Source organism: Eutrigla gurnardus (assembly GCF_963514095.1).
Source record: "Eutrigla gurnardus genome assembly, chromosome: 23".
NCBI lineage: Eukaryota > Metazoa > Chordata > Actinopteri > Perciformes > Triglidae > Eutrigla > Eutrigla gurnardus.
The window spans coordinates 3,518,799-3,536,510 of record NC_139934.1 but is presented as its reverse complement, the minus strand read 5'-3'; the positions used below and the strand labels follow the sequence as shown (position 1 = coordinate 3,536,510).

At 46.5% G+C, this 17,712-nt stretch overlaps 1 protein-coding gene across 1 annotated transcript; it reads right to left on the bottom strand.

Annotated features, from left to right (window-relative positions):
- Positions 1-1,084: 1,084 nt before the first annotated feature.
- On the bottom strand, positions 1,085-16,950 carry LOC311008895 (phosphatidylinositol 4,5-bisphosphate 3-kinase catalytic subunit alpha isoform). The gene is made up of 28 exons (XM_084002835.1): positions 16,688-16,950; positions 13,932-14,060; positions 13,749-13,852; positions 13,501-13,663; positions 12,199-12,408; positions 11,875-11,942; positions 11,295-11,423; positions 10,728-10,781; positions 10,542-10,651; positions 10,312-10,453; positions 10,093-10,178; positions 9,732-9,837; positions 9,478-9,630; positions 9,258-9,389; positions 8,879-9,003; positions 7,959-8,040; positions 7,683-7,847; positions 7,386-7,489; positions 7,169-7,268; positions 6,992-7,063; positions 6,191-6,297; positions 5,954-6,075; positions 5,737-5,815; positions 5,454-5,624; positions 5,230-5,347; positions 4,979-5,130; positions 4,742-4,890; positions 1,085-2,887 (listed from the first exon to the last, which is right to left on the bottom strand). Exons 2-28 carry the CDS (start codon positions 14,014-14,016, stop codon positions 2,763-2,765), a joined length of 3,213 nt encoding a protein of 1,070 aa, XP_083858961.1. The 5' UTR covers positions 14,017-14,060; positions 16,688-16,950; the 3' UTR covers positions 1,085-2,762.
- Positions 16,951-17,712: the final 762 nt, after the last annotated feature.

Genomic DNA, 17,712 nt, shown 5'->3' with positions numbered 1-17,712 from the left:
AATAATACAGCGTTTAGTAGCAGAGAGAGGGAGCGGTCCAGACCCTGTGACCCCCTAAACCCTGAACCCGGAACCCTCTGAGTCTCAACTGACGCCAGCTGAGTGTGAGAGGCTGTGAGGGTCTCTAAGGGTCTCTAAGGGTCTGTGAGGGTCCGTGGGGGTCTCTGAGGGTCTGAAATGGACAGAACATCACACGTCATGTTACTGTGGGTTATTATTTTACATTTCTATGAACGTCTTCCAGACCACATGAGAGACGTGTTAATGTTTCTGTGTAAATGTAATATCCACACATGAGCCTCTTTGTTTACCTTTGTTTCCCTGGTAACCCCATTTAATATCAGGAAGTATATAGGATATTCTGAATCAGTTAAAGGCAACTAATGTATGTAAACAGTGGTAACCTTGGAAACAGACACCTGTCACAGGTGAGTCTTCACCAAGTTCACCAACCAACAGCACACCTGTTGAGCTTTTATTTTGAAAGTACATGATAATCCTTGACATGACGGTTAGAGATCAATCAGAGCTTCTTCATATTCATGTCACACCTGGATACTGCAGTGTGACGTCACAGGTTCAAAACCATAACGAGCCCTATGATTGGCTGAGCCTGTGGGCGTCGGCTCTGCAGTTTATTCTCCATCCATCATCTCTGAACAAGATCAATAGTGATCACCAATCAATACCCAGCTTTAACAACAAAAATCGACAAAATCAATGAATGATATTGATCACATGGAAAACAAACACAGTTGATCATTCACTAAGCCCCGCCCCCGTGCTTACATGGAGTCACGTTGTTTTAAAGCCACGCCCATAAAGATCATATATATATATATATATGAATATATAGATGAATAAGTGTTTTAATGGAGTTTTCTGAAACAAACAGGATCTGACTGTCTCACCACCAGGTCTGTCTCTGTAGGGATCCTTTATTATTTATATATTACTTCATTAACTGTTACAATCAATCAAAAACACTTCTTCAGTATGTCTTCAGTGCTAAGATTAGCATAGCATACATGTGTTGATGTGCTGTTTGTTAGCTACGCTGCTAATGTTAGCGGGATGTTTCATAAAAGTAAAAGTCCTTCTAACGAGTATCACTGTTACACAAAGTTAAACCAGGACCAGTTCCAAATCCACTAAACCAGCTGGAGCCAGGTCTACGGAGCAGAGAGCCTAGCCTGATGATGCTACACTATGATTGGACAGTCCGTGTTCGAGGGGCGGGACTTAGCCAAGGGTCACTTCCACACATTCAGTCATGATGTTAACAAGCACATATCATCGACCAATACATTTACACACGTGCAGCAGGGGGGCGGGGCATAGCCTGACCTTTGACCTGAGCAGAAACAAACACAAACTTCACATAAGAAATGGGCATCATCACCTTTTAACCCCTCTGAGTGTAGCCCCACCCCCGTAGGCTGCCAGTCAATAGAACAGGGTGGGCGGAGCTTCATCTGATGCTACGCTAACTTAACTACCTACTTATTATTCAAGTGCCTGCTAATAATTAACAACTGATTGAAGCGCACCAGCTCAGCTAACAGGCTAACTGCTAGTCTAGCATGTTAGCTTCGCTAACTAATAATTAACTACCATTGATTAGAGAGCCCCAGTTCAGCTAACAGGCTAACAGCTAACAATTAGCTGCTGTACAGCTAATGAGCAGCTGATTGGTTTAGATTGTATGAAAGACTTTGATTCCTTATAAAACTTGATATGTTGTTTCAGTGGAAATCAATGGAAACTGAAGTCAGATCAGTTCAGAGTAGTATCAGTATTACACTGAAGTACTTAATGATTAAACAATGTAAACCTCTGGAGTGAACATCAGAGTCTGTTACCAGCTGTGGACGACGACTTTACATTTATTATCAACCGAAAATATTAATATAACTATCGTAGAGAGCTTTACCATGAAGAAGTATTCGTACAACAGGACATATGAGAAACATCTCAATAGCTTCATAGTAACATTAATCAGAAAATTTCAGAAAGTTTATTTTAGTTGAAAAAAGCGTTGAACATTTTGTTAAATTAAGTCTTTAAGTTTGAAAAATGAAGTCTTAATATTTCAACAAAAAATGGTCATAATATTTAGAGAAAACATTTTTAGAAACGGGATATTATTATTAATGTGATTAAAGGTTAAACTCATCGTGATCACAGTCACAAATATTATTTTTTTACTTTTAATCTTAGCACCATAACTCCGCCCACAGCTGGTCAGCTCTGCCGTCCTATTGGTCAGAACTCCTGATTGTCAAAGTATTGATCAGTAATTGGAGGTTTTATTGCTCTCACAGTAACCACAGTGTTCATGTTGCTGGTTTATAAAGATACAGCTGCTTCTCAATAAAGTTTGGCTCAAATTATTTGGCAATAAAGTTTTCTTTTGAAAAGCTCTGTCTGTATTTAGAGCAGCTAGCAGAGCTGACAGGCTAACAGGAAGACATTTACAACGTCGTCATCATCACCCAGCATGCCTTTGGCATCTCAAACACCCCTCTGACCTGTGACCCTGAGTTTCATGTTGTCATAACAACCATCCCACCTCGACAATGTCGTGACAATTTAATTCTATCAGACACCTTCATTGTTATCTTCACAGTAGTGCAGTAAATACATGTGCTTAAATATATATCGTTGGGCATGTGCCTTTAAGGGTCTTTTGTTATAAATATGTATCATATATAATTGTGTGTATGTGTGTGTGTGTGTGTGTGTGTGTGTGTGTGTGTGTGTCAGTGTTCGTTGGGCATGTGTCTGATGGTGTGGAAAATCCAGTCCATTTTGGTGCTCCAGCCTCCGTGATGAGCGTCGTTCATCTGTTTGGTGAAATACTCCAACGCTTCCTGCTGGCTTTTCTCTGAGAGACAGACAGACAGACAGACGGATAGAGAGACAGGAAACACATACAAAATACTTACTTAGGATTTACTTTGTCATATTACGAAAAACAAAACTCATCACACTCATCATATTTTCATCAAAATGTATCTTTTTTTTTTTTTTTTTTTTTTTTTACTGATTTTCATCTTGAAAAAAAATGTATCATGAAAAATATTACAGACTCAATAAAAGTCAGGGAGGTTATGTTTTACTGGCACATTGCGGGGAAGGGTCAAAACCAGTAGCAAGAAAGGGTCTAAACCAGAAGGGTCTAAACCAGTGGTAGGGAAGGGTCTAAACCAGAAGGGTCAAAACCAGCAGCAGGGAAGGGTCTAAACCAGAAGGGTCTAAACCAGTGGTAGGGAAGGGTCTAAACCAGAAGGGTCAAAACCAGCAGCAGGGAAGGGTCTAAACCAGAAGGGTCAAAACCAGTAGCAGGGAAGGGTCTAAACCAGAAGGGTCAAAAGGTCTAAACCAGAAGGGTCAAAACCAGCAGCAGGGAAGGGTCTAAACCAGAAGGCTCAAAACCAGTGGTAGGGAAGGCTCTAAACCAGAAGGGTCAAAACCAGCAGCAGGGAAGGGTCAAAACCAGAAGGGTCAAAACCAGTAGCAGGGAAAGGTCTAAACCAGAAGGGTCAAAAGGTCTAAACCAGAAGGGTCAAAACCAGCAGCAGGGAAGGGTCTAAACCAGAAGGCTCAAAACCAGTGGTAGGGAAGGGTCTAAACCAGAAGGGTCAAAACCAGTTGCGGGGAAGGGTCTAAACCAGAAGGGTCAAAACCAGTGTTAGGGGAATGTCTAAACCAGAAGGGTCAGAACCAGCAGCAGGGAAGGGTCTAAACCAGAAGGGTCAAAACCAGTGGTAGGGAAGGGTCTAAACCAGAAAGGTCAAAACCAGTAGCAGGGAAGGGTCTAAACCAGAAGGGTCAATACCAGTAGTAGGGAAGGGTCTAAACCAGAAGGGTCAGAACCAGCAGCAGGGAAGGGTCTATACCAGTAAAATGGAAGGGTCCAGCCAGTAGGTGAAGGGTCAAAACTAGATCAGATCAGGTCAGAAACAGGAGTCAAGTAACGCTGGAGAGCTCTGCTCAGGCCTCAGAGAGTGGATGAATGTGAACTGGTATAAATACTGAGGGATTGATGAGGGAATGAGCTGCAGGTGAGGAGGTGGGCAGGTAAAACCAGGTGAAACCAGGTGAAGGGAATGAGATGACTGCAGGAGGGAGGAAGTGGCAGGATCTGAAATGACATGACAGTTAGTGATAAGGCATGAAAACAGAACAGAAACAAGTAAGGTCTTATGATCTGATGATGGACATTGTTGATGCCATGGTGAAACAACTTGTACTTGTACTTCAGCTACTACTACTGTCACACTTCAACACTTCTGCCATTGACCGCACATACCAACACTGACTTCTCATGGATAGTATCAATATGAGCATCCATGTTTCCTTTGTGCAATAACGTGAATTTCTAATGCCCTCCAAGGGATTGCCACCTTAATGTGGTGGAGGAGTTTGTGGCCCCAGAGACCCTGGAAGCTGGGCAACAGCTCCTGGTAGGATCCCCCAAGGTAAAAGGATCCCCAGGGGGAGAGCCAGTCCAAGAATGATTCACAGACCCTATATGAATCACTGAGAAAGAGTTGTCACGCCTCGGCCATAAAAAGGAAAGTGGGATCCCCTTCTGGATATTGGCTGATGCCGAGATACTTCAGGCTTGTTTTACTCAAGTTAGAAAAAAGGCTTTTCAACCGCACCCTCAGAGTTGGCAAAGGTCATTACAATCCCCATCTTCCAGCCTGTCACTCCCTCCACCTGTCTGTCTTACCCAGAGCGAGGGTCTTCCTCAGGTAGGCGATGTCGTCGAAGCTCTGCAGTTCGGGCATACCGCAGCCCAGCAGGAGGGAGAACAGGTTGATGAAGAGGCTGGCATGCTGACGGATGGCCAGGTAGGCTTTATAACACATCTCTTGGAACCTGACACACAGCAATCAAAGCAGAGAGTGAGACAGGCACAAAATGAGACAGGAAGACCAGTATTCAACAGCTGAGGTGCAGGTGAGACCTCTCAAACTCCTTTGTCTTGGTGGACTCCTGGACTCCTTTACTGATTACAATGAGGAAGTCCTGGGTCAGAACGAAGGGAACCCGCTCCCTCTTGTAGCCAAACTTCTTCTTCTTGTGATCCAGAAAGTGACCAAAGTCGATGTGGAACAGCTGTAGGAAGAGGAGGAAGAGGAGGAGGAGGAGGAAGAGGAACAGTGAGGGTGACGGTTTGGACCGATCAGTTTCAGGGACTGTGGAGGACTGGCTCACCTGCCCGTTCTCCTTCACCATGATGTTGGAGTTGTGTCGGTCTCCGATACCCAGGATGAACGTTGCTACGCAGTAACCAGCACACGACCTGGTGAAGAGGTCGATGGCCCGGTCATACCTGAGAGACAGACAGATAGATAGACAGGGTGTCAGGTAGGCAGCTAGACAGACAGTTAGAAAGGTAGGACACACAGAGACAGACACACAGACAGATGGGTACTGACGCCTCTCCTCTGTTCTTGTCTTTGATCCAGTGGTGCAGGGTGTTGGAGTTGAACTGCAGCGCCCCCTTCAGGCCTCCTTTACACTGAATCTGCATGATGGTGAAACTGTTCTTCACCACCTCGATGAGACCCACACAGTCCCCGATGGACAGGCAGCCGTACGGCAGCATGCTGCCACACACACACACACACACACACACACACACACACATTCTCAGTTAGCCAGGTGTGTGATGATGTCACAGCTGAGGAGAATGTGAACGATGACGTCACAGGTTCTCACCGCAAGTCCAGGCCCTGGTTCTGCCAAATGTTCTCCATGATTTTAATGATCTGTAGAGTCAGCATGTCCTGACGCAGGTCTGCACACACACACACACACACACACACACACACAGGTTACATACACACACTACATTACCCACAATCCCAGAGTCCTCCTGTTAGCAGGTTTTAGCATTTTCCATTGAACCCAGCGTCGTTAGCACTGAGCTAGCTACCGTCTCCGTTCTTGAAGATGATCTCATTGTTGGTGAAGAGCAGCTCTGACATGATGTCGGGGTTCTCCCAGTTCAACCACAGGGGGCGCTTCGCCGATGACATGATCCGACACTCTTCCAGCCTGAACACACACACACACACACATTATTTAACTTTACAATGAATGAACTTTTTAACTTTGACTGACATAGTTTAACACTTTGACTTTCAGAGAACCGGGTTAGTTGAGGTGTTACCTGAGGTTCCCCAGCTGGTGGACAGGGTTTAGAGGAGAGACGAATCCCTGAAGAGCCTCCATGTAATCTGGACGAGACATGTGTTCAACCAGGAACTTCATCTGAGTCTGAAAACCAATTACAACAAACATCATCATCATTATTGCCAATCACTCCAAATATGGGTTTTCATGGTGCTGGTTGGTGTAAAATCGTCCTCTAGATGTCAACATCAAGTCCCAAGAGCTGTAACTTCTGGCAAAGGCATTGAAGGTGCTCTGAATGTGATTGCACATGAGTTTAACTCTTTCAGGTTCATCTTTGCTGATGACTTGGAACATGGCTGCGAAGAAAAAAGTAGCGGTGTAAAGCTCAGTTTCTTTTATGTCCACCTTCTCTAAATGAACCAGATGGTCATTGTAGACCAGACGAAGCAGTGGTCCTTGCAGGGCGACATCTTTGCAATGCTTGGCCCTAACATTCACAAACCTTCGATCAATGATGTCTCCAGGAGGCTTAACCTTGTTTGTCTGGCAAAGCAGGCTGTAATAAATTCATATTCAGCGCATTCTATGATAAGAGAACTCCATTGGAGAGGATTTTCCCAAGACCTTGTTTACCCAACGTTCCATTGAAGTCCCTGAGTGGGAGGGTATTCTTCAGGATGATAGAACCTGGTCCAGGTTATGGTTAGGGTTATCAACCAATCACAACACAGCAACACATCAGTATCGACCAATTACAACCTAATGCCGATGCACAGCCGCATCTTTCCTCAGATTGAAACCATTTCATTCAATATAGAGAACAGAGATTTCATACTTTTTGTGTTTCGTCCTTCTTCTCTTGTTTCAGGGTGTCGGTCAGATTTACCAGTTTATCCATGGCCTCCACCTAAGCACACACACACACACACACACACACACACACACACACTGATTGACTGCCTGTCCAGGTGTTTCAGTGCTTACCTTTCTGTTCCGGTGTTTCAGTGCTCACCTGTCGGTTCAGGTGTTTCAGATACATGCCACAGGCTCTGCAGAAAGCTTCCAGCAGTAGGCCGAACCGTCGAGACACCGTCTTGTTGTGCATCTCTGACCTGAGAACAGAGGTTCTGTTAGTTTGAACGTTAAAGAGATGATGTAGAACTAGAACCAACTAGTCAATCTGTCTTTATTAGGGATCTGTTCAGGTGAACTGTTCCCTTATTCCTCACTTGAGATGCCAGAAGAAGAAGTGTCCTATCCTTTGATTGGTCAGAGCTTTCTTGATCAGGAACCGAGCCAGAGGATTGTCCAGGTACATCTCATACTTCAACACCTGCAAGCACACAATTTAAATTCTCACTTGTGATTTATTGGTATGACAAGTGAAGACATTTGCGTTGTCTAGCAGGTAAACTCAACCAACTCAACCTCCAATGAAATCCAGTGAAGAAGAATGGACCCTGAACATTCTGGAATGTCAGACGAGGGTTTTAATCACAGTACAGTGTGTAAATTACTTAACATACCTGTACTAGCTGCAGCAGGTACTGTGACAGCTTGTCATCAGTCAGGCCTTGCACCAGGCACCGCAGAGCGAACTCCCTGACCATTGGATCAGGAAAGTTACAGTCCAGCAATTCCAGAGCAGATTCAGGCTCCATCAGAGGCCACTCCTTCAATAAACAGTACATCTGAGGAGGCAGGTAAGGAGGAGGGACGAGGAGAAGGAGACAGGCTGTCACAGTACAGTACTCAAAGTGGCTTCAAATGTAACATCATGATTGTGAGGATGCGTTTCGTACCTGGGACACTTCGTCTCTGGAGTTCCATTTGACGGACAGAAGAAGCTTAGGAAGACACTCTGGGATGTTTACACAGTAATGTCTGCAGACAGAGACAGGAAGAGCCAAACAACAGAACAGTCATGGAAATGGGTAAAGACAGGCAGAAACAAAGAGACACAGGTAGATAGGTAAGGATGCTCTATGCTGTCTCCAGAGGTAACCCCACCCCTCTCTGGTGTCTCCAGAGGTGATCCCACCCCTCTACGGTGTCTCCAGAGGAAGCCCCACCCCTCTACGGTGTCTCCAGAGGTAACCCCACCCTTCTACGGTGTCTCCAGAGGTAATCCACCCCTTACGGTGTCTCCAGAGGAAGCCCCACCCCTCTAAGGTGTCTCCAGAGGAAGCCCCACCCCTTACGGTGTCTCCAGAGGTAACCCCACTCCTCTACGGTGTCTCCAGAGGAAGCCCCATCCCGCTAAGGTGTCTCCAGAGGAAGCCCCACCCCTTACGGTGTCTCCAGAGGTAACCCCACCCCTCTACGGTGTCTCCAGAGGAAGCCCCATCCCGCTAAGGTGTCTCCAGAGGAAGCCCCACCCCTTACGGTGTCTCCAGAGGTAACCCCATCCGTATACGGTGTCTCCAGAGGTAATCCACCCCTTACGGTGTCTCCAGAGGAAGCCCCACCCCTCTAAGGTGTCTCCAGAGGAAGCCCCACCCCTTACAGTGTCTTCAGAGGTAACCCCACCCCTCTATGGTGTCTCCAAAGGTAGCCCCACCCCTCTAAGGTGTCTCCAGAGGAAGCCCCACCCCTCTACGGCGTCTCCAAAGGTAACCCCACCCCTCTACGGTGTCTCCAAAGGTAGCCCCACCCCTCTTAGGTGTCTCCAGAGGAAGCCCTGCCCCTCACCTGTGTCTCCAGAGGTAACCCCACCCCTCACCTGTGTCTCCAGAGGAAGTCCTTCTCCTGCTCCGACATCTCATAGAGAGGATCTCTGGAGCAAAGAGAATGAAGCTGCTCTGCATCACCTGCTGAAATGCTGCTGTCACAGGCCAGACGACTGCTCTGGGACAGGGAGACAGGTAGAGACAGGGCGAGGGAGAGAGACAGGTAGAGACAGGGAGACAAGGGGAGACAGTTAGAGGGAAGAAGACAGGCAGAGAGAGAGACCGGTAGAGGGAGGGAGAGAGAAGGAGAGTTGTTACCAGTCTGTGGCATAAGTTGTGTCTGTCTGTCTCTCTCTCTGTTTTTACCTCAGTTAGCATGTTTTTTTATATATATACAGTATATGTATATGTTGATGTATATGTATATGTTACCAGTCCTTGACAGTAGTTGTAGCCAAGCTCTCTGCTGATGGTCCAGTTAGCATGTTCTTCGATCTGCTGCTCATCAGGAAACACGACGGTCTGATTAAACCAGGAGAACTCCAGCTCCACACAGGGAGTCTCCTACAGAGGACAATCAATGAGTTAATCAACTCAACCAATCAGGTGTATTCATTTGATCAACAGGTAGACGGGCGGACACGTTGTGTACCTTGTTGGGATTTGAACCGGCAACTCCGATGGGATTAAGGAGGTCCTCAAGGCCGTGAGGGACTGGCCAAAGACTGAGAGCCACTTTACCGGAAACCAGTATGTCTGTATAGTCAAACAGGTTAACGTTTCCCCAGGCCAGAGGACAGTGCTCCTGACAGACAGACATGTGGACAGGGAAAGACAGACAGAGAGCTTGATTCAGTCACTGAGTCCTTCAGGTGTTTGTGTGTCCTTGTCTCCTTCCTGTCTCACCTCCTTGGCTCCTTTCCTTCCCTTCACAGAGCAGATAGACAGGCAGAGTCTGGCCGAGCGAGGGAGGTCAGCCAGGTAGATGTCATAGGCCAGCCACTCATTCCACCTGGACTCAGACAGAGGGGGGGAGACAGGTAGACAGGTAGGGAGGGAATGGGGTGAGACAGACAGGTAGGACGGGAGGGAGACAGAGAGTTAGGATACTGTGGTAAACTCAATAAACCCTACCCTGAGTCAAGGCACCAAGGAGCTGCAGGATGCATTTTAACTACTTCAGATCTCATTATGTATACACACACACACACACATTTACATATTGTGTGTGTATATATATTGAGTGTGTATATAGTGTGTATGTTACCTGGGGTTGGAACAGGGGACTCTCTGTGTGTTGACGTTGTCACACAGCGGCTCACCACCATGATAGATACCGGTCCTCACATAGATCTAGATACAAACAAACACATATATTTAGACAGGTCAATACACCAGTGAATGTTCAGGTAGGCATTATTCTTAAGGATGACATCATAGTAATATCCCCAATAAAGTGGACACCTCCGGTTCTGCAGAGACGAACCTTGTCGATGTCCCGGATGTTGACGTTGACGTAGGTGGCGCAGAGCAGTCGGACCCTCAGCAGAGTGTTGAAGGCCCACAGAGAGCGAGGAAGAGAACCATCACCTCCTCCTGGACACGGAGACGGCTGAGGAGTCCGACGACTGAAACACAAACGGCAAACATCTTCAACCTGGCGACAGGACACCTGGAGAGACTCCTGATTGGCTGTGATACGTGCCTCGGACCTACCTATATGAAGGGGTGACGAATCCCGAGGCAGGCAGCTGAGAGTAGAGACTGTCTTTGGAGACCAGCATCAGGTGTGGAAGTCGACCTACTATGATACAGGAGCGAATATACTGCAGAGAGACAGGTGGAGACAGTGAGACAGGTTTCACTCAACGAAGCTTTGTGTTTTCAGCCTGAAGTTGTTACCTTGTACTGACTGAGAGGATACTTCTCCAACAGGTACTCATCACAGCCACACACCTGAGGAGACGGACAGGTAGACAGGTGAGTCAGACAGACAGGTGTACCTTCAGGATGTACTTCCCCTGGTACTCCTGGACACAGACAGGTGAATCAGACAGACAGGTGAGTCAGACAGACAGACCGCTGAGTCAGACAGACAGGTGTACCTTCAGGATGTACTGCCCTTGGTACTCCTGGACACAGACAGGTGAATCAGACAGACAGGTGAGTCAGACAGACAGGGGTACCTTCAGGATGTACTGCCCCTGGTACTCCTGGACACAGACAGGTGAATCAGTCAGTCACAGACAGACAGACAGACAGACAGACAGACAGACAGACAGACAGACAGACAGACAGACAGGTGTACCTTCAGGATGTACTGCCCTTAGTACTCCTGGACACAGACAGGTGAATAAGACAGACAGACAGACAGACAACCAGGGGTACCTTCAGGATGTACTGGCCCTGGTACTCCTGGACACAGACAGGTGAATCAGACAGACAGGGGAGTCAGACCGACAGGTGTACCTTCAGGATGTACTGGCCCTGGTACTCCTGGACACAGAGGCGGAGCTGTTGAGGTGACAGGTGCATCGATCGGCTTTTCTTCCTGATGGACTCCGCTATCAGCTGCTCAGGTAAACTATCATGACTCACCTGTCAACAAACACACATGGTACAACTTGACACCTTGTTGTTGTTTTTGGTGAGTTTGGTGAGTTCCTGGATGGAGACGTGTGAGGACCTCTCTGTCACGGAGTTCAGCTCAGGTAAAGCTCTTTACAGGTGTCTCTCTGGACATCGGACAAGTCTAGTGACATCATCGGTCGCCAACGCCAGGTGCAAATATCTAACATGTTTTAAAATCTTGTGAGAACGAGTGGCAGGAACAACTACAACAAACTTCTATTCTCTTATTTTACTTACTTATTTCACCTGTATTGCAATTTTGCACGAAAGGCGCAATACAAATTGTTGTTGATACAAGTTTGCTTGATGATGTCGGCCATGTTGTCTCACCAGAGAATTGTTGCTGTTTTACATTCCTTCTGATGTAAATTCAAAATGTCAGTGTTTATAGTGACGGTAATTGGTTCTTGAACTTTACCTTCAGGGTGTATTTCTGTTTGGAGTTTGATGGAGACACGATGACCCAGATGGTCACGATCAACCTCCCTAGAGAGAGACAGTTAGAGAGAGAAAGACAGGTGAGAGATAGAGACAGGTACCTTATTTGTCCTAAAATTCTTTCTCTGACTGGTGGAGGATCACATGTTAAGGCCCTGGGATTCATTAAGTCCACTACAGTCTGAGGGCCATCATGATGACCTGGTACTGAACAGAGCCTCTGATCTCTGAGGTGAATGTTTCCAAAGGCCACAGTCCTAATCTTGTTTTCTTGCTGTCCTTTGAGTTAGAATCTGCTTAGTACCTTTGTCCAGCTTGCTGTAGATGTGCTGTGGGAGTTGGGGGCTGGATTCCAAGTTGGGGGGATAAACGTAGAGCGCCTGGCTGTGGGCCCCTCCCCCCTCCCTCTCCTCCATGGCCTCTCTGCACACGCTCAGAATGGAGCGACGGAAGTCCTGAACCTCCGGGTCCTTCATCATCTCAAACTCACAGACCGGCATCCCGATGGCAAACCCTGTGAACGGGGGTGGTTTTAGTCTGAGTGTGAGGGAGGGGGGGCTGGAAGTCTGAAGGATAAGGTCATCATGGGGGTGAGGTCATGGGACAACCAGCATGTAGTGTTTGTTGACGTGTAGTCTCTCAGAAGGTAGCCCTCTTTAATCTTCTATCAGAACATGAGTACTCTGGTCCTGATGGAGGCAAAGAAGTCCAATACAGTCTTGATTCTTACCCAGCCTTGGAACCAGTTTAGGTATCTCTGGTCCTGTTTGGACCTTTATTAGAACCGAGGGAACACTTTTTGGTTTTGGGTCAGGACTCTTAGACCCCACTACAACTAGGCTGCTTAAAAAGTTCAACCCTTAGTTTCTTTTCTTTTTCTTTCAATATGAACAGACCATTTACCACAGGCCTTTACATTACCTCTTCTGAAGAAGCACACCCTTGATCCAGAGGTTTTGGTAATCTATAGACCTATATCTAACCTTTCCTTTCTCTCTAAGATCTTTGAAAAAGCAGTCACCAATCAGTTATGTGATTTCCTTCATAAGAATTGTTTATTTGAGAGATAGCACTGGTGAGTCTTCGTGCTGCATTTGGCACCATTGTCAGAATCCCAGATTGTGGGTTTAGACCAAATGTAGACTGGGAACCAGAGCCTTCAGCGCTCAGGCTTATCATTTCTGTCATATGGCTTGAATATCTTATAATTTATGTGTTTTATTCTTTACACATGACATCTATTGCACTTCTGTCAATCATGGAAGAGAGATCCCTCCTCAGGTTTCTTTCTTTTTTCTGGGTTAAAAGGTTGTGAAGCCAAATTTGTGATTTGGGGCTATATAAATAAAATGTAATTTAATTGATTGGTCCCATGTTTGTACCAAAGTAATTTTGTGATATTTACTAGAAATTACATAAACAACAGGAAGTTGTTATGGCAGTCATTTACCTTGATAAGCCTTCGTTCAAGTCACTGGCAGGGGGGTCTTGATTGATATCAAACCCTGACTAGAATAAACCTGTAACTCTGGACCCTATTTGTACACTGATAGGTCCACGCTTTTTAACCTATGATATGTTTGGTTACCAAGGTGAGGCATGTTACCTATCTCTCGGTTCAGGATCTTCTCCTCCCGGTTGCCCAGTGGCTCGATGACCTTAAGGATTGGGTGAAAAAGTCGGAGGTCACACAGTCGCCGGGTCTCATCGTAAAACTCCTCCCTCTCCGCCTCCTGGGTCACACCCACAAAGATGTAGCATGACTCCTCCTGGCCAATCAGAGAGCAGGGATCATTACCACTATTCGTACCAGTAATAATAAGAGACCGGGTCAAAGTTCAGACAGGGACGTACCTGCAGCAGGTGGTACAGCGGGTACTTCCTGGCTTCAGTGAAGAGCTGCTGCTTGATATTGATGAGAGGAGTTTCTCTGAGACACTCCAGACTCACCATCATCCCTGAAACACAAAAAACACATGATGCCTTTGCCCCAACAAAGCAATGCATGGATTAGAAAAGAGAAGAACATAGTCGTACCATTAGGCAGGCAGCAGTCCACCAGGATACGAGGGGGCATCAGATGGAGCCCCCACAGCTCCCCTGATGATGGTCTGGGCACCATGGCAACCCCCAATCACAAGCAGCCTCACTTCAGCACTGGGCTACCTGGTCAGACAGGGTGGGATCTCATTAGTGCTGCATTCACACATCCTGTAAACCATAATTACGAGGCGGTGGGATGGAACCGGTCAAGACAGACACCTGGTGAAAAGAACCAGACACAACAGTTGGCAGGTTGGAAATGTACGAAGACTGCTTCTGAAGACCGACGTCTTCAGAAGCAGGGTTCCATATATGTGAGGTCCTTAGTAGCAGGGTTCCATGTAGGTGAGGTCCTCAGCACCAGGGTTCCATGTAGGTGAGGTCCTCAGCAGTAGGGTTCCATGTAGGCAACATCCTCAGTAACAGGGTTCCATGTAGGTGAGGTCCTTAGCACCAGGGTTCCATGTAGGTGAGGTCCTTAGTAGCAGGGTTCCATATACGTGAGGTCCTTAGTAGCAGGGTTTCATGTAGGTGAGGTCCTTAGTAGCAGGGTTCCATATACGTGAGGTCCTTGGTAGCAGGGTTCCATGTAGGTGAGGTCCTTAGTAGCAGGGTTCCATATACGTGAGGTCCTTGGTAGCAGGGTTCCATGTAGGTGAGGTTCTTAGTAGCAGGGTTTCATGTAGGTGAGGTCCTTAGTAGCAGGGTTCCATATACGTGAGGTCCTTGGTAGCAGGGTTCCATGTAGGTGAGGTTCTTAGTAGCAGGGTTCCAGGTGACATCCTCAGCAGCAGGGTTCCATGTAGGCAACACCCTCAATAGCAAGGTTCCATGTAGGTGAGGTCCTCAGCACCAGGGTTCCATGTAGGTGAGGTCCTCAGCAGTAGGGTTCCATGTAGGCGACATCCTCAGTAACAGGGTTCCATGTAGATGAGGTTCTTAGTAGCAGGGTTCCATGTAGGCGACATCCTCAGTAACAGAGTTCCATGTAGATGAGGTCCTTAGTAGCAGGGTTCCATGTAGGTGAGGTCCTTAGTAGCAGGGTTCCATGTAGGTGAGGTCCTTATTAGCAGGGTTCCATTTAGGTGAGGTCCTTAGTAGCAGGGTTCCATGTAGGTGACATCCTCAGCAGCAGGGTCCCATGTAGGTGAGGTCCTTAGTACCAGGGTTCCATGTAGGTGAGGTCCTCAGCACCAGTGTTCCATGTAGGTGAGGTCCTCAGCAGAAGGGTTCCATGTAGGCGACATCCTCAGTAACAGGGTTCCACGTAGGTGAGGTCCTTAGTAGCAGGGTTCCATGTAGGTGACATCCTCAGCAGCAGCAGCTTCCTTCATGTTTCGTATTCCCTCCCATCCATTATCAATCACTTATCCTGTTCAGGGGCTGGAGCCAAACCCAGCTGGGTGAAGGTAGTTCACCTGGACCGGTCTCCAGACCATCACAGGGCCACACATAGAGACAGCATTTAGAGTCATCAAAGAACCTGCATGTCTTTGGACTGGGGTAGGAACCCGGGGGAACCCGGGCCCTCTTGCTGTGAGGTAACACTGTAACCACGACACCACCATATGTTTCTTCCTATGCTTCATATTTATTAGTGACTTGTTCTACTTTTGATTGTTTGGTTTGTATAATTAATCTGTTCTCCTTGTTATTAATACTTTGTTATTTATTTTGTGTCTATATTAAGTCCAGTTTTCTATCAATATCTCATCATGTCTTTGTGGATTCATATTGTCTTTGTCCCTTTGTGGTGGTGCATTTTTTTTAATTAAGCCGTCAAACAAAGAGCAGAAAGTAGGACACACACACACACACACACACACATACTGGGATAGACAAAAGCAGCAGTGTGTACATCTATATACGTGTGTGTGTGTGTGTGTGTGTGTGTGTGTGTGTGTGTGTGTGTGTGTGTGTGTGTGTGTGTGTGTGTGTTTGTATTGTGTGTTTCCTGTCTCTCCATCAGGAAGCTGATTTCCTTAACTTCCTTTTTCCTGTTGACCAGCTGATTTGAAGGACCTAGTATTCACAGTAGTAGTCGTATTAACACTAGTAGTAGCAGTAGTAGTAGTAGCAGTAACAAGAGTGGTAGTAGTAGTAGTAGTAGTAGTAGTAGTAGAAGCAGTAGTAGTTGCAGCAGTAGTAGTAGTAGTAGTATCAGCAGCAGCAGCAGTCGCAGCAGCAGTAGTAGTATTAGTAGCAGTAGTAGTAGTAGTAGTAGTAGTAGAAGCAGTAGTAGTTGCAGCAGTAGTAGTAGTAGTAGTAGTAGTAGTAGTAGTAGTAGTAGAAGCAGTAGTAGTTGCAGCAGTAGTAGTAGTAGTAGTAGTAGTAGTAGTAGTAGTATCAGCAGCAGCAGTAGCAGTCGCAGCAGCAGTAGTAGTATTAGTAGCAGTAGTAGTTGTAGTAGTAGTAGTAGTTGTAGTCGCAGCAGTAGTAAGAATCATCAATAATATTATATAAATTATTATTATTATTATATTAATTGACATATTCCCTTATTTTGATTCTGTCCCGATGTTTACTGATGAGGTCACGTGCTTATTTACACAGCAGGTAAACATGAAGATGTTTGTAATCCACAGATTTATTAAATCATCACAAACTGAAACCAATCAGTGATCAATATGCAGGCTGCTTCTAACGCCAACCCTCCTCGTGACGTCGGACCGTGATATGGTCGCCATGACAACGGGAGTGGGAGCATCAGCGGATGGAATCAAAGAAAGACTCTTTGTTCTGTCACTCACCTGAGCTCGCGCTTGTCGGTCCAGCGGCGCGTGCCTCTGGTCATAGCGTCCTGCCCGTCTGTCAGCCTGCCTGTCTCGCTGTCTGTCAGCCCGTCTGTCAGCCTGCCTGTCTGTCTGTCTGTCTGTATCTCTGTCTTTGTCTTCGTTTATGTATCAGCCGGTGGATCCATCGATCACCGCCCCGCTGATTCTGTTTCACACAAAGACCGCGTCAACTTCGAAACCGTTCACACCGGAGACCTGTCTGTCTGTCTGTCTGTCTGTCTGTCTGTCTGTCTGTCTCTGTAGCTGCTGCTCGCCGGTAGAACAATGTGCTGGAGGAGGAGGAGGAGAGGAGGACGAGGAGGAGGAGGAGGGGTGCTGGGTGTCGGCTCATCCTCTTCCTCTCTTAAAGGGCCAGCAGCCTCATTAAGCTGCTGCAAAGAGAAAGACGTCTCACTCCGTCTCAGAAATCACTGATGTTTACAACCACATATATTTTAGATAATGATGTTTATATGATGTTTGTCAGTTTTACAGATAATGTTTCAGGTGCAGAACGTCTCAGTGTGTCGTAGGTTTGCCGTCCTATCATTTAGTTTAGTGTGAAACTGCTCCGTTAACTACATCTCTGGTCTCACGCTAGGTACGTCACCAACACGGCCATTAGCCCGTCCTGCTATCTAGCTAGCTAACTTAGCTAGGTACGTCACCAACACGGCCATTAGCCCATCCTGCTAGCTAGCTAGCTAACTTAGATAGGTACGTCACCAACACGGCCATTAGCCCATCCTGCTAGCTAGCTAGCTAACTTAGCTAGGTACGTCACCAACACGGCCATTAGCCCATCCTGCTAGCTAGCTAGCTAACTTAGATAGGTACGTCACCAACACGGCTGTTAGCCCATCCTGCTAGCTAGCTAGCTAACTTAGCTAGGTATACCTTTAAGATAACAGTACTTTAACTTTAGTAAAATACCTTTAAACTAAAAGTACTTTAAAGAGTGTAAAATACCTTTAAAGTAACAATAATTTAACTTTGAAGTA